The sequence below is a fragment of the Manduca sexta genome, chromosome 1 (genome assembly GCF_014839805.1).
Source record: "Manduca sexta isolate Smith_Timp_Sample1 chromosome 1, JHU_Msex_v1.0, whole genome shotgun sequence".
Taxonomy (NCBI): Eukaryota; Metazoa; Arthropoda; class Insecta; order Lepidoptera; family Sphingidae; genus Manduca; species Manduca sexta.
Window position 1 is genome coordinate 576263 of NC_051115.1, and position 24785 is coordinate 601047.

Sequence of the window (24785 nt, forward strand, 5' to 3'; positions counted from 1 at the left end):
ACGCGTTCTTGAAAAAATGGGTCTTGACTTTCAGACAGACAGACAAGAAAGTAATCCTATGATTTCCATTGAGGAATGGAATCCTAAATCGCAAATAATATACAAAAGAAACTAATATTATTATAAATAAAAAATATATTTGTAAGTTTGATCAATTAACTCAACATTAAAAAGAAAATTAATAAATGAATTCGGAAAATTCAATATTGTGTTTTTAAATATAAGACTAATTAATGCAACATTAGAAAACAATAATAAATCAGTTCTGAAAATTCTTATACATTATAGCAATAAAATCGCGTGACGAGTGACACTCCGAATGTGCGAAAGAGAGGTGCATACTCGCCGTCTCGCTCGCACGTCCCAAATAAGACCACGGGGTCGATAAATGACATCATCACGTTGCACATTATGTGATTTCAACTTTTCCGAGGCTTGGTTTCTTGGAACTTGATATTGTGCATTGTTGAGATCAGACAGACTGCCGCGATGGCCTAGTTGTGTGCGCGGAATGCCACGAATTAGTTTTCCAGGTTCGAAGTCCAGGTCGGGCAGAGTGATATCAAGTTTTTCTGCTTAATAACTAACTGCACGGAGTATGGAATTTATGCTAGATATGATAGGTATTTTCTTTGTATTGCCATTCGCCTGATGGTAAGCGATACGGCCATAAACAGTAGAAATACCAACACCTTGAATTACAAAAGAATTGTTTGGTATTCCACTGCGCTCGCTGTCCTGAGATATGAGCAATCTTATTTATAAAAAATTCGCAAAGCTATGCTTAGTTGAAACACAAAACTCGATCAGCTGTAAGTCAAGCCGCCATCTTGCCTCTTAAGTTTAAACTAGGAACCGGTGATGTTATTGACAGCTATTTAAGCAATTCTTAATCATCTCTTAACGCTAAAACAAGTTTATAAGTAAGACTGGAGATGTTTAAGTCTTATTATGTCCATCAGTTACACTGGCTACAATGTCGGCCCCTCGCGTTACTAGTCACTGGTGAAATGAATTGATTTATTTGAATACGTAAAATGTTATACGTTATTTAGATTCCGTCAATATTAACTCTACCACCAGTTCGGAAAGCAGTTCTCATCAGAGAAGAACGGGCAAGAAACTGGTGAAAAGTGGGTGTCATGGTTGCAACCTTTGCGTACTCCTTCGGGGATAAAGACTTTGTTTTTGTTAATTCTGTCGATTCTCAGCGTTACTTCATCTATTCGACTACAGTAGGTCGGCACACAGCGCAGTATCGATCGAGATTCGGCCACTGCATAACGCCAGGTGTGAGACGAGAATTTATAAAACAATTAATATATTTTAAACGAACATACAACGAACTATTGTTTGAAATATATGTAAATTTGTGTGAATCAATTAATAAAAAAAAAACTGGTTATAAGGGCAAATCCACTGTGATGGCAGCGTTAACTTCAAGATTAGTTTTAGGGAGGTTCATCTGTACCTACGCTCTATACTGCATATCATTAAGATTTTATTTCAAACTTAAATCGCACGGGTTTTTGAAAATGCTTTATCGTAAAAGACCTCTGTGGTCGATAGTTGTCATTGTTACAAACTTATTCAGTGATTAATATTTTTTGTGATTTCTTACTTGGTGCACGTGCACTTACTTGCACCCCTCTCCCGGCGATCACGATGGCAGCATTGCCGGTAATTTAAAATGTATCCCTCTTATTCATAGACGTTATTTATCTAAGGACGGGGTATTGCTGTGATAACAAGTCTGTTTCTCAGTACTGACGGCATGGCAGTCTTCGCAGTGCGTTTAGGGCCGTTGTGATTGGCTAATATTGAGATATAACTTGAATCTAGTTGGCTGTCAGATAAACAAAGCTGAGGAACAGACTTGTTATCACAGCAATGCTCCTTCCTTAGATAAATAACGTCTATGAATACGGACGTATATATAACAAGCTATTTAAATGTTTGCTCTCCCGTTTCAGTTCCGTCGACGACGCGCGCGCAGCTCGCGGCGGAGTACCTCGAGTCTTGTCGGAATCACAACACGCCGCCTATCGACTCGGTTTTGCAACAGATACGGGTGAGTAACGTACGATGGGGTGAATAGGCACAAGGGTTATCTTGAATTGATCATCAAAATCATTCATTACTCTCGTTGATTTTGTCATTTCACGTGTGATGATCACGTTTTTATAATGATTTATGTTTACGCGTATGTCAGACAATGAAATGAAACTATTTTTCGGATTTTATCGCGGTTTTTTATATTTTAATTTTGACCCGTACTGTATAGCCTTTGTGTTTATCTACCTACATTTATCTTGAGATGATTTATATGCGTAGTCGTTGAGTCCCCGTGACCATGATTGCTTCAAAGTCTTCAAAACGTCAGGTAACATAATATCTAAAACAACAATGAAGTCCGAAAAATAGTTAAATCTCTACATCTTCTTAGATCGTCCCCATTCAGCTATTTATTATTTTATATATAACAGTTGATAATATTATGAAAAAAATCTGTGAAATAAGCATCAATATTGGTTGAAAAATAAACCAGTTATTCATATTTGAAATATAGGTGTGAGTAAAAGTAGGGACATAGCGGGGATATAGCGCTGTCCTCTTCTCACTCGCACAACGTTATGGCCGGTGGCACTGAGTGACGTCACATTTTAATATTGCTGTAATTTGACAGCTTGCTTTTCTACCAAATTTCAAAGCTTTAATAATATCAGCCCTGTATTATATACTGTCCCACTGTTGGGTGCGGGGCTCCTCTACTACTGAGAGGAATTAGGCCTTAGTCCACCACGCTGGCCTAGTGCAGATTGGTAGACTTCACACACCTTCGAAATTCCTATAGAGGAACTTCTCGAGTGTGCAGGTTTCCTCACGATGTTTTCCTTCACCGTTAAAGCAAGCAATAATTCACAAAGAATACACACATAATTTTAAAAAAGTCTGAGGTGTGTGCCCTTGGGATTTGAACATGCGGACATACGTCTCGGCAGTCCGTTCTACAACCAACTAGGCTATCGCCTCTTTCAAGAGTTTACATTTAATTTTATTATTGAAATTGAATTTTGAAGAATCCTTTTCCGATAGATTTTGGATGTATACACTTTTGATTAATGTATTAAAAATCTGCCTCGGTGGCGTAGTTGTATTGCATGTCCGGTACAATAGCGCTCTGAGGTTCTGGGTTCGAATCCCGGGTCGGGCAAAGTGATATTTGGGTTTTTCTGCTCAGTATCAGCCCGGAGTCTGGAATTTGTGCCCGATATGGCGATAGGCTCGCCCCCTATCATGGGACGGAACACACTTGGCGAAGAGTGGGTGCCCTGGTTGCGCCTCTGCATACCCCTTCGGGGATAAATGCGTGATGTTATGTATGTATGTATGTATTAAAAAAAAAGTTACCAACTACCCTACTCCAGGAACTACCAGAATCATCAATCGGCGGCGCGTCGCGTGCGCCGCGTCTGGCCCTCACGGAGTGCGCGCTGCTCGGCACGGCGCCGGCGGACGCGCTCGAGGCGCTCCTGCGCAAGGTGCAGTTCAGGAGGCTGGAGATAGAACACGCCGCGATGGATGACGAGGGCGCGGTGAGTGGACTCCGGCTCGAAGGACCACACAACACTTAAAGCATCTCAATGCTTGCCGGCAAACATGACAGCTACGTGACATTTACGTGTGTCACGGGAATATAACCTTATATACTACATAATAAGGTTATTTTCAGATGCTTCACGGGTCGCGAGCAGACATTTAACAGTATAGTTATAGAGCGGACAACAGGACCAATTTCGTGCTCCATAAGTTATTACAAATTAATAATAAGTCGTTTTATTTGAAATTAGTGACCCGCCCCGGCTTCGCACGGGTGCAATGCTGATACTAAATACACTACAGAAAAACTGTGAACGTTGTATATAAAAACATAGCGGCCCGCTCTGGCTTCGCACGGGTATAACATAACAAAACAACAGTATTTCTCCACTATTTAATGGATGTTATTATACATATAAACCTTCCTCTTGAATCACTCTATCTATTAAAAAAAAACCGCAACAAAATCCGTTGCGTAGTTTTAAAGATTTAAGCACACATAGGGACAGAGAAAGCGACTTTGTTTTATACTATGTAGTGATGTCCGTCAAGATGTCACAGCGTACTTAGATATTAATACAAAACATATTTACAGAAAATATGCTCATATTTGCAGTAAAGACGTGCAAATCACGATATGGAAAAAATATGAAGCATTGATGTTGCTATTTCACGGTAGACTGAACCATCGCATGAGCGCAAAATTTTCGTATGACAATCTTCTCAATGTCCGTTCTATATAATCTTAGAACTGTTTGATCGCGAGGGTTTACAATTCATTTCATTGGACGGACGGTCGGTACAATTATGCCGGCCTGCTTAATCGCTTTTATACTCCGCTGGAAGGACTCTAGGTTGTAGGAAGAAGGATACACGTATCCTGGTAAATTTTCACAGCTCAACATTATAATGCGACTAACTGTTTCCAGGAGGCGCTGTTCGACATGATAGAGTACTACGAGAGTGCGTCAGTGGTGTCCATCAGCGGGCCGAGGCAGTTCGGCATTAGGGGGTGGCAGGCGGCCTCCAGGATGATCAAGAAGGTACGTCCTAAAGAGTAACAATGTGAGAGATTTTTTTTTTTATAATAGCAAGGCAAATTGACTCTACCGCATCTGACGTTAGATGGAGTGGGAATATATATTTCCAGATTTTTTCAGATTTGTTTTTTAATGATTTCTTACTTTTACGCGTATGTTTAACATGGGAATAAAACTAGTTTTCGGATTTTATCGGGGTTTTTTATATTTAAATTTTTATCCGATGTTTCGAAGACGCAGCCTTCATGGTCACGGGGCGGACTGATGTGTTGGTCATCTGAAAAGTCATTATTTTGACCCGATCCCGGATTAAAAACCGGGATCTCGGCGCGGTAGTCGGACTCATACATTGTACAATTATGACATTCAGGCAGTCTGCACCTACTTAAGGAATATAATATTTGTGGTGAAGCTGTACTGTTGCATGTCCCTCAGAGCGCGTGCCTGTCGGAGCTGGAGGTGCGCGAGAGTGCGCTGGAGGAGTGTCACGCGCCGGTGCTGGCGCGCGCGCTCCGCCCGCACACGTGCCGCGTGCGCGCGCTCTGTCTGCAGCGCGCGCTGCTCTGCGGGGAGCCGCTACTGTGTCTGGGTACGTGCGCTGGTGCCACACGCACGCGCACACTCATACACACGCACACACTCATACACACGCAACACTCATACACGCGCACACACTCATACACACGCACACACTCATACACGCGCGCACACTCATACACACGCGCACACTCATACATAAGCACACATTCATACGCACGCACACACACACACACACGCGCAAACACTCATACACACGCACACACATACGCACACGTACGCACTCATACACAAGCACACAAATACGCACACGTACGCACACACACGCGCCGCGTGCGCAACGCAATACAACACAATAATTAATTACCATTCCCCTGGATAATGAATTACCATTTCCCTGTACAATGAATTATCATGCTCATGTACAATGAATTATCATTCCCCTGTACAATGAATTATCATTCCTCTGTACAATGAATTATCATTCCTCTGTACAATGAATTATCATTCCTCTGTACAATGAATTATCATTCCTCTGTACAATGAATTATCATTCCTCTGTACAATGAATTATCATTCCTCTGTACAATGAATTATCATTCCCCTGTACAATGAATTATCATTCCTCTGTTACAGTGATAGCGCTCAAGTCGAACAGTTCAGTGCGGGAGTTGCGGCTCGGCGACAACCGTCTGTCCGCGTCGGACGCGGCGCAGCTCGGCTCGCTGCTGCGGTTCAACACCACCATACAGCTTCTGGACCTGTCCAACAACCAGATACAGGTACTGTACGGGTTTGGTCTAGGTGACAGGGGAGAGAAAAAATATGAATATGTTAAAGAGAGTCCCAGTAGTTGTGTACGAAAGTGTACACGTACAAAATTCAGGGGAGGTAGCGTCTGTCCTACCCTGTCCTGTCCCCTGCCATTACGCCTGTCTGTTCAGCCTGATGGTTTATAAATAAAACTATGCAGGATTGCAGGATGAACTGAGATATATATTTCTACAGTGTTACACGGGCCATGGGCACAGACAGAGAGCGACCGGGGGTAAAACTAGTGACGTTCTATTTTGTCAAAACGTCATTAGTGATTATTTACAATAATCGTCTAACACAGCCTATGGGTACGTCCGACTTATCGAAGTTTTAAGTGTGATTTTTACGGTATGTCCATTCTCGGTTGCAGGATGCTGGAGTGGGTCACATAGCGGACGCGCTAGTGGAGCAGGCTGCGCAGACGCCGCCGTCGGCCGCCACCCTCGCCCATGTCGCCCAACAACTGTCCGTGTAAGTACTGATACACTTATATATAATAATATTAGCCCTGTATTATACTGTCCCACTGGTGGGCATGGACCTCCACTACTTTAATCTCCGGTTTAATCCCCGAAGGAATAGATAAAGTTCCAACCAGGTTACCCACTTTTCACTAGTATTCCTTCCCTAAACGTGAGAGGCCGATCTTATGTATGATATATGTATAATAATAATAATATCAGCCCTGTATTATATACTGTCCCACCGCTGAGCACGGGCCTTCTCTACTACTGAGAGGAATTAGGCCATAGTCCACCACACTGTAGTGCGAAGACTTCACACACCCTCAAAATTCCTATAGAGAACTTCTCAGGTATACAGGTTTCCTCACGGTCTTTTCCTTCACCGTGAAAGCAAACAGCGAGCGCAGTGGAATACCAAACAATACTTTGTAATTCAAGGTGTTGGATGTTTCTACTGTTTATGGTCGTATTGCTTACCATCCAGCGAACGGCACGCTACTCTCGTCATTCAAAATAAAAAAAAAACGCATATTTGACAACTTTTATTTGCGGACTCTACCACATGATCACACAATTTTTCTGCCGACAGTACTGGGCAGCCACGAGTCGCGAGGCCTAGCTTTCCTGGTCCTCTGGAACAATCAGCTGACAAGAAACTGTGCCACACATCTCAGCAAGGCGCTGGTGAGTTGTAGACTTTGATAAGCAAGAAAACTTCACAAGTTATCTTCAACAAGGAAAGACTTATAAGATTATATAGAGCTGACATTGGGAAGATTGTCATACAAAAATTTTGCGTTCATGCGATGGTTTCAACTACTGTGAAATAGTAAAACACCATAGTAGTAAACGCAGGGTAGGCAGGCCCCCCACGACCTGGTGAGTCTCGCCGGAGTCCGATGGATGAGGGCGGCCCAGAACCGGCCCCGTGTGGCGCTCAATGGGGGAGGCCTATGTCCAGCAGTGGACGATTCCCGGCTGAACAGATAGTAAAACACCTATCTGTACTAATATATAAAGCTGAAGAGTTTGTTTGAACGCGCTAATCTCAGGAACTACCAAATCGATTTTTTTCAATAATAGCTACATTATTCATGAGTGCAAAAGTTCTACAAAAGTTAGCTTTAAATAATAAAACCTTTCAGACTAGTGTAGTAAAGTGTAGTACATAATTACAACGAATAATAATGTCAGTGTTAAGTATATATAACACACAAACGAAAGCCCGTATTCATAAACGTTATTTATCTAAGGACGGAGCATTGCCTTGATAACAAGTCTGTTTCTCAGCTTTGTTTATCTGACAGTCAACTAGATTCAAGTTGTATTTCAATATTAGCCAATCACAACGGCCCTATGTCTACGCACTGCGAAGCCTGCCATGCCGTCAGCACTGAAACAGACTTGTTATCACAACAATGCTCCGTCCTTAGATAAATAACGTTTATAACCTTCGGTCTCGCGATTCCCTTAGAGAACTGTTTAAGGAGGTGAATATACTGACTTTGCCAGCTGAATACATTTTTCAAAATATTATGTATGTCCGTAAGAACCTAGGTACTTTTATGAAAAACAGTGACATGCACTGTTTGAACACTAGAAATAAGAATAAACTAGTTGTTCCAAATTTCCGGCTCTGTAAAACAAATAAATCTTATCTAGCGAATTGTATTAAATTCTATAATAAAATCCCTCTTGAAATAACCAATCTGCCCGGCTACAAATTTAAGTGTCATGTTAAGCGCGAATTAATGTCAAAGGGGTATTATAATGTAAAGGATTACCTCGATGATCAGACGGTTTGGAAAAACAGTCCTGCACACCCTGTCCAACCCTATGTTAACGCCAATATTATAAATTAACTACATAAACGTCTCATGTGTACCTTTCTACAATTTTGACATTATACTGGGTAACAGTTTTAAATTTATGTGACATATTTTATTTTATATTGACTCATTGAATTATCAATGTATAATAGACGACCGACCGATCATTTTGTTGCACCAGCCTTAAAATTTATAATCTTAATTATATTGACCAAGATCTGCGACAAAATATGAAATGAAAATATTATGTTTGTAAATGTAGGCGTATGCACGCTGTACACTGACTGTTTCATAGTTTTTATAATTTTTTTAGTATTATTGTATTTTTTCGTTAGTTTTTAGTTATTGCTAAATACTTTTATGTGGATTTTCTCCGCTATTTTACGGTGATGTGCGTGTATTAGCTTATATAATTAATCAGACTTTGTATAGAAAAGACTTATTAAAAAATATATATATATATATATATATATATATTTAATAACAATATTATAAAAGAATGGACAATTGATGACAAAAAATAAAGCCCGGAGTTTCTTTCTGCCTTTCTTCTTCGGGTAGTCATCGCTTAGGTAGTTAGTGAAAGGCTGGTAGGTTAGCTAGGTTAAGGCTTTTATTGTCCTCACCGGTGAGGATCGCAACGCGTTTCTCCCTTATTGCTTATTTAAAAATACATACATACATAATTTTATTTCTTCTTCCCTGCCAGCCCGAGCTGGCTTCTTTGTTTACTAAGTATATTTTTCATTCATTTTATTGTCTTTGTTTATATAAGCTAATCTAATTAAGTAATAATTGAATATTCTCATGTACCTTGACTTATCATAAGTGCAACTATGTTCGCCTACGTGATGAATAAAGCATTTTTATTTTTTTTTTTATGAATAAGGGGGTTAGTGTTTTTTTTTGTTACCAGACCCTAAGGAACTGCCAAGAACATTATTTTTAGTTGTAGTCATCTCGATAACCTAGAAAATTAAGTTAGAAATGTATTGCCTATTAGTCTCATAGATTAAATTGTAATTTACTTTTAAGAACCTGGAAAAGTAATAATAATAATTATTACTTTTTTTGTTGTAAGATATTATATTATAATAATAAAACAAATATATGTGTGTGTTGGCAGCGTTCGTCGACGTCCCTGTGCGTGCTCAACATCGGGCGCAACGCCGTCGGCGCCGACGTGGTGCGCGCGCTGTGTGGCGCGGCGGGCCCGGGCGCGGCGGCGGGCGCGGGGGGCGGAGCGCTCGTGTCGCTCGGGCTGCAGGCCGCCAGGCTCGGGCCCGACGCCGCGCGACCGCTCGCGGACCTGCTGCGAGCGTCTGCCACGCTGCAGGTTACTCAAACATTCATTCGGTCATTCATTCATTCGGTCATTCGGTCATTCAGTCATTAATTAATTAATTAATTAATTAATTCGGCCATCCATCCATTCATTCGGTCATTCGTTCTTTCATTAGGTCATTTATTCATTAATTCGGCCATCAATCCATTCATTCGTTCATTCATTCGGTCATTCGATCATTCATTCATTCGGTCATTATAAACTTAGCGGCCGTTTTCAATGAACGATCCCAATCTTAATTTTTGATCCTATCTCGAGGGTAATAAAAGTAAGGCGCAACAGATATCATTTTCCGCCATACATATTCCGTCTCATGATGAAAGGCGAACATATCTATCAGACATACACTTCAGACTAGATGCAAATACTGATTACTGAGTAGAAAAAGCCAATATCACATTTTCCAATCAAACCCTATACCTCAGCAGTGTAATCATACTCTAATACAAAAACCAAAGCAAGCACAGAAAAAAAAAAAAAATTCAATGACATATCCTTTCGCAGAGGCTAGACCTTCGCGACAACAGGCTGGGCGGTGCGGGCCTGCAGACCATACTGACGGCCATGCAGGAGAACAGCACGCTCACCCAGATCGACCTGGACGACCCTGTGGTGAGTTAATGGTGGTGCAGTGGGTGTACGGGGTTCGGTGTCCGTGCAAGGACTTGGACTTGGACCGTTTGGTTCGTAAATATAAAAGACTGAAGTCCGGGTAAAATATGGTTTATTTACACTGAACTAGTCTAAATGGTAAAATGGTAATGGTAATGAAAACACGCGAAATGGTTGACTATCGAACGTGAACTGATTGGTAAAATTAATACAATTAATAGGGGACCGGACTCATTTTTGTTCTTTATTATTATCAAATATTTACGTTATATAAATTATAACACAGAAAGAATTATTTAAATCCGGTAAAAAATCAACAAGTTATAATTCTTTCAATTTCGGTAGAAGGGGTAAGTAACGAGAAACAGAAAAGAGGCGCAATACCCACGTGTGACGTCATCGGGCATTACGACGCGTGCAAAAGAAAGGGACGAAGCGATATCCCCACTTCGCGCCCACTTCGGCACATAGTAATATTTGAAATAGGAATTACTGGCTCATTTTTGAACCAATTTTAATGCAGTTTTCGCAGGAGGGTTTCTTTTTCGTATTATTAACCATTACATATAGAATAATGTACAAAATCAAACACAGGACGGTCCCCTATTCGTGTGGTGTAAAGCGCTGACACAGCGCTGTGCGATGTAGGTTGCTTCAACCGTACAGTGGGATTGGTGCTAGTCAGGGAGTGTAGGTTAGAAGTTATTGGATCGTCCCTGCTGAGGCAATTCTTGGCACTTGGTCTCTACATCGAATGCACGCCCGCACGGGGACAATTGTCACGGCCCTAGGCACAGTTCAGTGTGTATACCTCATGGTTGTAAGTACACATTGAAGGTCCATGACGGCTTGTGAATATTTCCTGGTTTACTCCTCTCTTCTCATACTAAGAATTTTCCTTATCGTTTTCCCACACTTTTTTCCCAGCTATCCTCTCCCAATATTCCTTAGGGATTCTAGTGTCCTAAAAAGCAATAATCTTACAGAGTTTTAGAGGGAGTTCAGTTTTCTATATTATTTACTATGTCTCCTCCAAAATGTTACATTTTATTTATTACATTATTTTCACATATAGCAGTATAACGGCAGAAGACAGCTGCGTTTCTCTACTTACAGTAAACTACAGCATGCATCATTAAACATTCAACAGTGTTCATGACTCCATCCGGTCCGTTCCAGGAGGAGCAGGACGTACCAGACGCGGAGGAGAGCGAGCCGGCGCAGGTGCGGCGCCTGACGCAGGCGCTGCGCGCGCGCTGCGCTCACAACGAGCGCTCCGAGCGCGGGGAGCGCGGCGAGCGGCGCGCGCAGCACCGCAAGATCAGCCTCACCTGCAACACTGCGCACGCGCTCAAGGTAGCCGCCCCACCTGTACTGTGCTATACTATACACTACATCAGAGGTCACCAATTAGTTTAGCTCGGGGTTCGTTTTTAAGGTGGTAGCTTAAGGTCCATTTTCATACATTTTGTTTCACCTTTAATCTGGGTAACTAAACAAGTATTGGCAAGTAAAGAATTTAAATTCACATTACTTGTTTAGTTACCCAGATTAAAGGTGAAACAAAATGTATGAAAATGGACCTTGAGGTATCGCCTTAAGAAATGAAATGACCATCGCAGTCTGCACAACATTTTATAGAATAAAATATTTATTAAACAAATTTAATTACAGATAACAAAGGTACATTTTTAAATATCAATGAGAAAAATGTCATATTTGATTATCTGTCTGCGGTTTGGAGTAAAATTCGCAATGTGTGAACTATTTCTCGTTCGTTAGTTCGTTACTTCGCCCGGCCGTTTTCGAATTGACGTCAACAAAGACAACGCGGGGGATACATTTTTATAAATTACATACTCTGCAGTGTAAGTTGCTATGTTTTCGTGGTCCGCACAAAATGGGTCGACGGTCCGGATGCGGACTGCGGTCCGCTATTTGGCGATCCCTGCTCTATACTATAAATAATTAGTAGATAGTGGAGAGAATGCAATTCCCTCGCGACTACTCACTGCTACTTAGTGACAGAAATAGACATTGCGGTGGTACCTACCTAGGTGTATATGAAAGACCTGCCACCAGCAAAATCCTCCATTACGTGGACATATGATTGTCCCACTCATTCTACCCTGATTGATCAGACGCCGCTGTGTCCCGAGGAGGAGCGCCGCTCGGGCCGGCTGCGGTCGCCGGCGCCGTCGCCCGCGCCCTCGCCCGCGCCCTCGCCCTCGCCCGCCGGCAGCCCCGTGCCACACTCGCGGTTCTCCGTAAGTACACTAGAATATAACTTGAAAGGTTGGATATTAATATTCGGCAATAAATTACAACGGCATTTTGTTATTATCATTAAGTACTAGCTGTCCCGACAGACTTTGTCCCGTCTTAACTATGAATTTGCAGCGCGCATTCTGTTAATCGCTGACAGTTATTTCAAAAAATTGACAATTTTATATAATTTTTTGATTTTTGTTGTTTTCTAATTTTCTGCGCAATTTTTTGATTTTTTTTTTCATAAGAACCTTCTGACAAAAATAATGAAATCAGTCACGCGGCCACGCGTGATGGCGTCACTAAGGGAAATAGGGATTCATTTTTATATATATATATTTTTTTAAATAACCTAAGATTAAGTATGTAAGTTAGTAAACGTTTGTTAACATATTTTTAAGATTTAAAGACGTTAAGATAAAGTAATTTCAAAAACTATCCGCGTTGGCTCGTAATTGGCTTATCTATTGTATTCATTTCGGCCTATGTTTGTTTTGTTTTTGCTGTGAGCCACACAAATATAATAAAATAAAATATGGTAGGATCTTCATAACTCCCTGGATAATGACCATCGAACACACTGCGGAAACTCGCCATAGTTGCCCATGTGACTCACGTTTTGTGATCAAACGGATAGGTAGTAGAATTCAAAAAACCATCATAATAGAGTAGTTTCCTATGTTTGATTTAGTTTATTATTTTATATGTAACAAAAAAAAAATTGATAAAGAAATTTTTCTGTGAAATCAGCATCAAAATTGGTTGAAAAATAAAGCAGTTATTAATATTTGAAATATTGTTGTGAACAATAGTGGTGGGGTTATCGCGCTGTACTTTTCTCACTCACGCAGCGTTATGGCCGGTGGCACTAGGTGACGTCACGTTTCACTATTACCGTAATTTGACAGCTTCCGTTTCCATGAAATTTCAAAGTTTTATAACTTATTTATTATTGCGTGGATATTGAAAATCCTGTTTTCTATACATTTTTGATAAATGTATTAAAAAACAGTCGTCAATTACCCTATTGTGCCTTTGTAGCCCGCGTGACTCGCGTTCTGTGGTCAGACCGTACGATTCAAACAGACCGGTGTTATTATGATGACTGCTAAGGAATAATCATCGTTAATCAGTCGATATAGACCATTGATTCCCAAAGTGGATCAGGTGGACCCCAGGGGTCTACGGGAGACTTGATGGGGGTCTACCAACATGACCAAGAAATGGGGTTTCACAATTCGTAAGCGGGGGTCTAGGAAAATTTATCTGGTTTGATAGTCATCATCATCTCAGCCACTGGAAGTCCACTGCTGAACATAGACCTCCCCCAATCTCCTCATTTCTGATTCGATCTCGTAGGGAAATACCGAGCATAGCCCTCTCCATAGCTCGTTGAGTGACCTTGAGCCTCCTAATGAGGCCCATAGTGAGAGGCCACGTCCCGGTGCCGTATGTTATCACTGGTAACACACAACTATCGAAGACTTTCGATTTAAGGCACTGAGGTCTTTTGGACGAGAAGACGATTTGATAGTAAAGAACTGAAATGTTTGCTTGACTTCACCTTTCAATGTAGACAAATAATACAGACGCCCAGAATGCTGGACGGTAGTGGTAGAGAACTTTCTCCGCAAAACTACAAAAAAAGGTCCACCGGAACCAGCACAATTTCGAAAGTGGTCTATGAGAAAAAAGAGTTTGGGAACTTCTGATCTAGACTTACCATCAGATAGTGGAGTCGATTCGCCGTCTTCTTCACGTCAGTCTCTGGAAGTTCAAGAACATAGGCCTTCCCTAAACTGCTGCACTTTGACGTGCCTGGATGAAAAGGAACTAAGTTATCAGAACTCCTATTGCAGGTGACTCGAGTGACGCCGGACCGCGAGTCGTCGACGGACAGCTCCAGCCCTTCGACCCCCACGCGGCCCACGTACTGTCCCACGCCGTCGAGGTTCAAAGTGGTCCAGGTGAGACGATTTTAGTGTATTCCATCACTTAGTACCAGATTAGACTGATATCTAATCACAGATTAGGGGGTGACGAATAACTGATCAAAAAGTAAATCATCTTTTGCAATTCATTACTCTCTAGCTGAATTTCGGTTAAAATCAGCGATCAGCCACGCAGGAGATATTATAGTGCACAAGTGTGTGCTATAAGCACTTTCTGTTCCTTCACTCTCATAGTCAGGTGAGACGGCAATCCGACATAACCAGAGAGATCAGGCACAGGGTCAACTGCTTTACGTACTTTCCAAGGTACGGGGGTATCACACCGCCAACTTCCTGACTCCAAGTTGCGACTGAGTTATTTTTAAAATGAAAAAAACCAGTCACAATTATTTTTGCCCGACCCGGGATTCGGCCCAACTACATCACAATTATAGTAGTGAGATGCAGGTAGTTTTTTTTTTCTATTTCTGGATGTTGCTAGTGTAATAAAAACGGATCACGCTTCAGATCTGGGTGACATATGTTATTATTCGTTACAGGTAGCCGAGCCACCGCAGATTCAAGTCCACCCAGCTACACAACCGCGCCGCAGCACCTCGCGTTTCTCAGTGACGAGGAACTACGACAGCATGTACAACCCGACGCACACGTCGCCGTCACCATCACCATCACCGTCGCCAATACCGCACGCTGATGGTAAACCCACGGATGCACCGGTGAAACCGGTTGTGGTGGTACCAGCAGTGGAGAAAAGTATTGCAGCTGTAGTGAGTACGAGTGTAAAGGGTGTTGCTGAATCAATACAGGATTCTAAATTTGAAACATCTTGTATACCCTTACAAGATGTGAAAGTTGCACCATGTATAAATTCAAGTGTAGGGACAAATGAAGCACCAGCGATTGTGAAGGATTCTGTGAAAAATGACGCACCATGTATAGTAAAGGAGGATGTAAAAAGTGCAGCATCTTGTATAACAAGATCACAGGATACTGAAGTAAAGGTTGTACAGAGTGTAGTCAAAGAAAATGTCCGTCAAGATATAGAGAAGGAAACGAAAAAAGTTGAAAATAATTTAGAAGTAAGTGTTATCGCAGTGACTAAGAGTCATCCAGACAGGCCTGGGGTCAGAATTGTTGCAACCCCAGAGACTGTTGTACCCACCTCTGCGACACCTACTCCAGTAGAAGGGTTAAAAACAGAAATATCAAGAGTTGATGTAGAAACTAGAAAAGGGTTAATTACTATGCCAATAGCTGAGACAACGGCAGCTTCAAAACCAGTTCCAATACCAACAGTTACCCCAAGTGGACTCACCCAAAGTCCTAAAAGTACATGGTCTTTAGACGCCAAAGAAGCTAAAGACGTGGCGAGTCAAACTGTTGGTGAAACAGAGGCAATCATGATTGGCAACGTCAGTGAAGTGAAACTAGCTGATAAAATTGATAAAGATGTGGCTCAAATAGGGACCAAAGAAGTTCCACCAGAACCATTAAAACCTACAGTACCTGATAAGACAGCAATAATACCAGGACCTGGTCCGGAAATACCCAAATCAGCAATAATAGTGTCAGAAATTAAATCTAGACTTGAATCGCCGTTTGAGATTAAAGTTGGTGAGACTGATAGTGTTAAAGACAGTTTAGTGAAGGATAAAACTTACAGTGACGCGGTAAAGTGTTATAAAGACAAAACAGAAGTGTCACGTAGTGAAGTGTCGAGTGGTGATATACTCAAATTCGAAACTAATCTAGTTTCGAAAAGTGTTGAGGTTAATGACAATCAAAAAACTGACGTTAAGATAGAAGTAACGGTCACGAATGAGGTTAGAAACGCGAATGAAGAGTTCGTTAATATAGACGACATAAAGAAGCAAGACACGGCGATGAAACAGATAGAAATGCTGACCGAAGACTTAGGAAATATAATAAAGGAGATGCGTGATCTATCAACGAAGAATAAAAAGGATTTAGTTAGCGAATATGTAAATAAATTTGAAAATGTACCTGCTAATATACGAGATAGTGTAGTTCTTAAGAAAAATAAAAGTGAATCGAGTTTGGATAGTCCAGATTTGGAGGTATCGCGGTTGATGAACAAGAGGTTGACCGGAAGTCCGTTTTGTGATAGTAGCTCGTCGCTCGAAGTGTCTGGCAGTTCTGTGGAGAGCCTTAACGACAATACGCAGATAATATCCAGACCTATAATCATCCAGGAGTCTATAGAATCAGACACAGAGCTGGACAGAAGAAAAGCTGATGTCAGATTGTCTACGGAGAGCAGCATAGAGTCGACGAGCGAGCTGACGCCGGTGAATAACTTTTTAAATACATCAGTCAGTTCAAATGAAAGCGTGTCGCCTATTTTCGGCAAGATAACGAAGATTCACGATTCGCTTTCAAGTTTGGAAGCCAGTGTCAGCTCGCTGGAATCAGCTAGGCAGGAGAAGTTAATGGTGACGTCAGCTGATTCCGGAATAGAGTATTCTCTACAACATCCGTCGGAGAATAAAGAGGATAATTCGTCAAACGAAGGAACTCTTACAAACAACTCTAGCTTGAAAGAGACTACGAAGAAGGAGAGCTTTCCACTACAAGAGACGTTAACGTCATCGCCGAAACGAGCATCAAGCTTGCTCGACGTGCCAGCGCTAAAGAGTAAGGGTTTGGACCGCATGAGGAAGATATCTTGGGTCCCTCCGTCGTCCAGTTTTCATATACCAAGACCGGAATCCGACAGAGATGCAAAACCCTCACATTTAGAAAAGTTGTTGAGCCTTTTCCAGCACCCGACAAGTCTCTTTTCAAGAGGTTCTCAAAGCGATGATGAGAGAAAGTCCAGCTCAAACACTCCGCCAAGGAAAGACTCTTCTCTTACCAGCTCTTTCTGGTCGTGGGGAAGTACTGTAGAAAAGGACAAGGACGATAGAGACGACAGCTCCTCCGAGGCGACAGACTCGACGCTGTCCGAGCGGGTCCAAGTCTCATTTGTAGACGAGTCTTTTTCAAGAAAACTGGATAGTAAAACGCCATCAACTGACACAGATAACACTCTCAGCGAGTTCCAATCCTTCCCCACTCAAGTGTCAGACACAAGCGAGCCGACAGAAACGAACAAACGCAAAGTTACCGACACCACCGATGACCATTTAGTACAAAAATGTTTAGTTTTAAGCTTAAAAAGTGACTCCGGCTCTAACGATAATAGAGCTAGTGATGCAGATCTCGTGAAGCCCAACGATATGAATAGGAATGTATGTGAAAACGCCCACGCGGGCGATAATAATAAGAATTCAGGTCAAGCGACGGATGAGGAGGTTAAGGAGGTCAGACTGGACGACTTTAAGGCTGACGTGGTAAGGCCCAGGTCGTTCGCAGCCGTACTCAAGTCTTCAGGGTCTGAAAATTCTTTGGAGAAGCAGAATAGTCCTGAAACAGGACAGCCTGTTGACAAATTGCCTTGCAAAGTCATTAGGGGTATTAAAGAGAATATCAGTCCTGAAAACACATTGACCCCTAGTATGAGTAACACAAAAGCCTTAGCATTCGAATTAACTGAAAGACAAGTGAAGAACCAGCCAATAGTAAACGCAGTGTGGGAAGTCACAGCACCGTTGTTAGACAAAGAACTCAAAACTGATGATATTAAGGTGCAGAGTGATTTAGCACCGATAGCAACTATAGATGAAACTTGTGATGAAGCGGCTGATAATAACATCCAATTGGATTTTATTGATGATGACACCATTGATAAAGCTGTGATGTCACAGGAACCTAGTGATAAGAAAATACAAGACATGGAAGCAGTAGATGTAGGAAAAGATGCTCTTTCGTACTTAATATTCGAAAATCAAGAATTCGAAACTCCAAAAGCGCAAAGCTCTCTCGCTCAGGAATTGGAAGAGGCGGAATTAAAGGAAATAATCGATTTATCGCCAGAATTGATAATCGATGAAGCAGTTGAAGTGCCAGAGGTCTTTACAGCGAAAGAAATAATAGGACTTAAGACCTCTCCCGTGATACCCGAGAGAGCTAAGCTAAAGAAATCGAATTCGTTAGAAGACTTATCGCAGTTGAGTAACGAAGGCGAGAAGGCCAGTCCAAAGCCGAAAATGATTGTGTTCAAAGTGCCCGAAAGCACTACGCCGCGCGATATACCCGAAAGACGAACGAAACTGCGCACCAGAAGTGGCTCTAGTCCGAAATCCTTGCCAGAAAGTTTGAACAAGCCATGTCCGTTGGCAAAAATGGACTCTATTTTGTCTAAAAAAAAGAAGAAAGTCTCTTCCTTGGGCAAGATGGCCCGTGATTCGTTATTAGCATTGAATATGAGCGAAGAAGAGATTGCCGAGTTTCGCAGATCTTATAAATTGACTTCGGTAGAGAGTTTGCGAAGTTTGGAATCGGTTTCCGAAGATGCGAATTCTCAGAGCGGAAATTCCGTCGACTCTAGATGTAGAGCGTGTCTTAGGACGTCGCAAGAGAGTCTAATATCGCTTGATTCCATCACCGAGGATTGCCATTGCGGCGAGAAACCGAGCAGGTCGGCTAGATAAACTTATTGCGTACGCATTGATTATGGATCACCGGTGATACATGTTTTAATAATACGTGATATACATATTTATACAAATGACTCACCGGTGACTCACATATGTTTAGGAGTCACCGGTGATCATAAATCGGCTTTATTATTGGTATAATGACACAAATCGTATACAATTGTGTATCACACGGGGACCTTTTTTGCAATTTATTTATAAAATATCAACTTATTTGGCGTTTTGGCATTTTTTGTTACTTTATCAATGTATATAGATTGCATAATATTTAACAGTACCAACAAAATAATTTATATTTTATATTACATCCAATATTTAACTATATAGAAAAATATGGTGAATTAAACACCACCTTTTTTGGAGTTGGTTAAAGAGGAAGGGAATTATACTAGAATTCGAAAGGTACATTAATATGTGCATAAAAAGTGTTGCCTTCATCGTGGGTAAAATAAAAATACAATTGACAAAAACACTTTAATCAAAGTGAATATGTTTGTTGCTATCATGTAGCAAGGTTTATTTATTAAACTCACGTTTAAGTAAATTCTCAAGTAGACATTTTTGAGATTATTTTGGGGAACAAATGATTGATCAAGTTCATCATTGTAAAGATTATAGGCATTACCTAAGCTACCCACGAGAAGTTCATCATTGAAATGATTATAAGTATTACTTAAGCTGCCAGCCACGAGGTAGACAGATGACCTACTAAAATCGCAAGAGGTAGCTGGATACGGGTCGCTTCCAATAGATCGATCTGGAAATCTTTGGAGGCCCATGTTCAGTGGACATCCTGCGATCGATGATTACCCAAGCTCGGGCCACAATAATGTTAAATCGCTCATTATTTATATAGAATTTGGTACTCCTTTTTAAGCACTGCGCGTATTGTGAAGTGAGATTTCGCATAAAGTTCATGTAGAGTGCAGTAAGATTAACCCCCTTATTCAAAGACGTATCTAAAGACGGAGCATTGCTGTGATAACAAGTTTCTCAGCTTTGTTTATCTGACAGCCAACTAGATTCAAGTTGTATCTCAATATTAGCCAATCACAACGGCCCTATGTCTACGCACACACAATGTTCACAAGTAATCTATCCACGAATATTTATCTGGTTTTGATAGTGAAGAACTAAAATGTTGGTTTGACTTCACCTATCAATGTAGGCAGATATTTTTAGAAGCTCAGAGACTGTTACATAATAACTTGCATATTCTGGGGAATATGGTAGAAATTTAACTGCAGGGGTCCACGCGAATAAATTTTTTTTAGATTCGCCATTAGCAAAAACATTGTAAAGACTCGAATTGTTTTTTTTTTATGTACGGTACGGCAAGGTGACGCCACTGCACCTGATGATAAGTGGAGTGGGGTTCAATATGTCGACTGACGAGAGATAATTTCCCGTCGGCAGTCGACATAATTATGCCTGTTGGAATCAGATATACACAGGCTGATATCGGAACGCGACACACATGGGCCACTATGGCGGGTTTTAACACCTTGTGTACGGTGGTTGCTATAGGATATTGTATACACACACTGCATATAAATGACAATTTTTTGGCTTACTAATACAAGGTCCTATGGTAATTTTGTACTTATGTAGATAAGTTTATGATTAAAATTTTCATATTGGTAAAAAATTTAAATAACAATATCATGTCCATTTGTTTATCATTCGGGTTTTGTTGGAAATTTTTACCATAACAAACAATAGAATTATATGTTATATATAATTCGATTTGTGTAAAATTTATATAATATAGTACCTTGTAATAGGGAGCCAGCGAAATACTCTCTTTTTCATACTGGTTTAAATACGTCATCTCTTACAAACACAAAAAATCTGTATGTGTGCATAGGGAACACTGTTTTGTTTGAATATTATTGGACTGCATACTTTTCGTTGCGATTCATGCGATAATTAATGCCATTAGCCATTAATGTGGCCCGAGAGTGAGTATTTATCATTTGTATTCTGCTAAAGTTGATTAGGTGATGGTTTCCATATTTTAGTGTTTTTTAAAGTTGTGAGTCACCGGTGATACACATTGTAAACGAACGTGTCAAGTTTTAAAATTGGTACTGGAAATTGAAAAAAATCAAAAAAAATATTATAAAGTTTTTTTTTCATTTTGATGTAAGCATAGATAATTTGAGACATATTGACACGGTTTAGATCGAAAAAAAAAACAAAATTGAAAAATGATTCGTCTATATATCGGGCTATTGAAAAATATACTCGTTAAAAACTACCCCTACATACAAACATAGTATCACGTCTCTATCTCATACGGGTAGGCAGAGACTATGCTTTGCACGATTCTGGCATACTTCTCTTGCTTCACCTTCATCAATTTCATGCATTCTCGCCGGTTCAGGGTACTTTTGACCTGGCCTTTACTAAGAATGCCATCAGACATTCGAAGGATCGGTGCAGTCAACACCTTGTAAAGGGCAACGAGGATTTCCCATTATAATAATATTACAGCCCTTTATACACTGTCCCACTGTTGGGCTTCTTCTGAGAGGGTCTAAGCTAGTCCACCACGCTGTAGTGCGGGCAGACTTCACATACCCTTAAAATTCTTTGGAGAATTCTAAGGTATGCTTTAATTTTACTTTGATCGTACTAATATTTTTTTCAATTTCCAGTACTATTTTTTGTCAATGTAACGAAGAATATTTTGATTGTCATTATGTTTTAAGGAATGTTTTTTAGGTGACTTAATAGTGTATTGCATTGTTTGATTTTATACATAATTATATAAACATCACTAAAAAGTTGAAAACGGTTAAAAATTCAGTAATTCCTAATTTAAATATCGGTATGATGTGGTTTACGCGAAAGCTTAGCTTGCTGTTTTCCTCGCACGCGCGCATATAATGCGGGTGACGTCATATTAAAGATCGTTTGTCTTTTTTATCATTTGAATATTTTTGGGACGCGATCATTCCGATCTACTAAACAAAACTTTTTGTAAAAAAAAAGTTTTTTTCGGTTTGTTATGAATTATTTGGCAAAATTTTTTTTTTGTTGAAACAGAACATAATGATTTGTTTTCTATTTGCTATAAGATTCTTACTAGAAGTTTTTGTTTATTGTTTTTCGAAATATAGACCAGAAGCTGTTTTAGTGTCGAAGCCATACATATAATATATTTTGAAATTGACATATATGTCGCTTCAAAATTAAAAACAATCCTTAAAACATTGTGACAATCAAAAAACCCAAAAACTTAAATGTGTTAAAATTATCTTATATTAAGTAAAGTGGACTTTTGAATGCCTTGCTTTAATTTCAATCGTATTTGAATTAACCAAATGATTCAATACATTCGCTTCAAAGCAATGTTTCAACTGCGACAAAAAATCGCAGGTTGCGATTGTGGAATCGCGCGAATTTCTCACCCAATCTTTTGATTGTAACTTATTTTTTTTTTGTGACTGTTGATATCCACGACGTAACAACTGGTAGCTTAGTTGAATTTAGCAAGTTTTGTAGGTTAAATTAAAAATGACAAAGTCGGTTTAACTATTGTGAATTATTATTAACATCTCAAATTTTATATTGAGCTGAGGATTCTAGTAATGTTGCCATTCTTCATGGATGTGACGTCATTATTGTTGTTTTAAAAATATCACGTAATTTAACAGCTTATGCTATCGCTAACCACGAATATGAACGTCAAGTATAGTTTTTATATTTTGAATTTTATTTTGATAAATTTAGCGTTTATATTTCCTTGATACGAAACGTGATTGATAGTCATTGAAATATGAACGCTAAGTTTATTAGGTTAAAACTATTTTTAGCATAAAGTATGTGCGATATCCATTCAATAGTCCACTATACTATAATCAAGGGCCGCATAACCGATGCGATTTTATTGTGATCTCAAAACGTTGTCGACTTTTAGTCGACCGGTGTACATTACGGACTGAGAAGTTGTTTTTTTTTAATGTATGTAATTAACGCGCGTTCTTAAAAATCATTAACGTGTAACAAATTGTAAGGTGTCTTTTTTGGAATTGTCTTCGAATAATGCTATAAATTAATTGAAATTAAAAAAAAATACGGACTTTTGTACTGTACTTGTATAGAAACAATGGAAAAAAAATAATATTAATTATAATATGTACAGATAATCGTTTGAAAGATTCATGTTCAGAACTTTATAATAGTTAAGGCGTTTCGGCGGAGCTTGCGACTGCCGGCCGACTTTTAGTCGCAGCGATTATTAGTCGTGCGACTAAAATTCGCCGCGGCCATTGTTAACCCGCGTCTATGTATTAAATTCAAAAACTATATAAAAGCTAATTAAGTGTTAAAACAAATCATAGAAGTCGATTTATCGAATTGATATTTTGTTTTTTTTTTTTTATTGTCTGATGCATTGGAAACATAAGTTTTAAATATCAATTTTATTTTTGCATTTAGGTCCAATTATCGCGAGGACATGAAATAGTACAATATTTTTCCTAAAACGAAAACACATCTTTCAGAACTGCATTATAGAACTAATCTGCACTTATTAAAATCTACTTGGTTTTGGTTTTTAGAAATTCAGGTAGTATTAGAGCATTTCTTTTATACGGGCTAGACAAAGTGACTGCACCTGATGGTAAGTGGAGTGGGGTCCAATAGAATGTCGACTGCGAAAGATTACCCCTCAGTCGACACAATTATGCCTGTTGGAACATGATATACACAGACTGATCCCGGAACGCGACACACGTGGGCCACTATGGCGGGTTTTAACACCTTGTGTACGGTCGCTATCCGGGCGGATATAAAATATATCCTACCACCAGCAAATTTTGTCTAATGATGAATTTTTAAAACCTTTGACTATCACATCTTCCAAGATATTTAACTAGTTTCATGTACATTATAGTAATTTTTTTGTATTACGTTTAAATTATACTAGAGAATTTAATTTTGTGCAGTTCTTCATTAAACTATTGTCATAGAAAAACAACCTTTTTCGCAATTATATCTTTATGTAATTAAGGATTTCGTTTGAAAAATAAAAATGCTTCCAATGTCAGTCCGCGCGTCTTAGTACATTGTTGTCTTATGACTACACTCTAGAGACTAAATGACTCAGTTTCTCGTAGATCAGAGACGGGATTATGATAGAAAACTCTCGTTTGCGAGCTGCTACTCCATACTTGTTCTTACGATTCGTTGCGTTACTTATGTTTTAGCAAATAGAAGCGAATTTCGCATGATACAAATTTAGTAAACGAGATTTATCTAAAATATTCACACAAGCAAATAGTGCAATTATAATTTGTAGTCTTTTGGCTATATTCATTCATTGTAGTCAAATGACTACACTGATTATACAATGTAGTCTTAAGACAACGCTTATTAGGTAGTCTTTAAATCCAAATAATAGAAAATTTTTAGTTATATGTTTTATTATTTATTTTAGTAATATTAAAGTAAAATTGATATTTAAAACTCCATCATACGTAGTGTATTTATAAATTATGTATTTTTTTTTACACGAAATGTGTTTGACCAGTTTTAAAATAAGATGTGAACTGTGAAGTTATGCTTCCGTTTAGGTTTTTGGCGAATTTATTGTTCTGTCTGCTACGTGAGGGACATAGCGTGAAGTTGTGTCGGTAGATAGGTTTAAGGGATCAATGGATCTTCCGATCTGAGAATGAACCAATCAAAATCGTCCGTCAAACATGCTTTGATCTGATAGGTCAAGAGAAACGTTGGGTTTCCTTGTTGATATCG

The 24785-nt window shown here is 39.8% G+C and overlaps 1 protein-coding gene across 2 annotated transcripts in view; it reads left to right on the forward strand.

Moving 5' to 3' along the window:
* Positions 1-24755, forward strand: part of LOC115452181 — a 51486-nt gene extending 26731 nt beyond the window's left edge. Inside the window, exons 2-14 of one of the 2 annotated variants that reach the window (XM_037440376.1) lie at positions 1974-2071; positions 3429-3596; positions 4530-4643; positions 5076-5229; positions 5814-5959; positions 6364-6458; positions 7057-7141; positions 9413-9622; positions 10136-10243; positions 11423-11599; positions 12385-12510; positions 14371-14478; positions 15003-24755. In XM_037440376.1, coding sequence (XP_037296273.1) covers positions 1974-2071; positions 3429-3596; positions 4530-4643; positions 5076-5229; positions 5814-5959; positions 6364-6458; positions 7057-7141; positions 9413-9622; positions 10136-10243; positions 11423-11599; positions 12385-12510; positions 14371-14478; positions 15003-19016 — 5603 coding nt within the window. In that variant the 3' untranslated portion in view covers positions 19017-24755. Of the gene's footprint in view, positions 1-1973; positions 2072-3428; positions 3597-4529; positions 4644-5075; positions 5230-5813; positions 5960-6363; positions 6465-7046; positions 7142-9412; positions 9623-10135; positions 10244-11422; positions 11600-12384; positions 12511-14370; positions 14479-15002 lie in introns of those variants that run through there. The other variant, XM_037440356.1, reaches the window with a different exon arrangement.
* Positions 24756-24785: the final 30 nt, after the last annotated feature.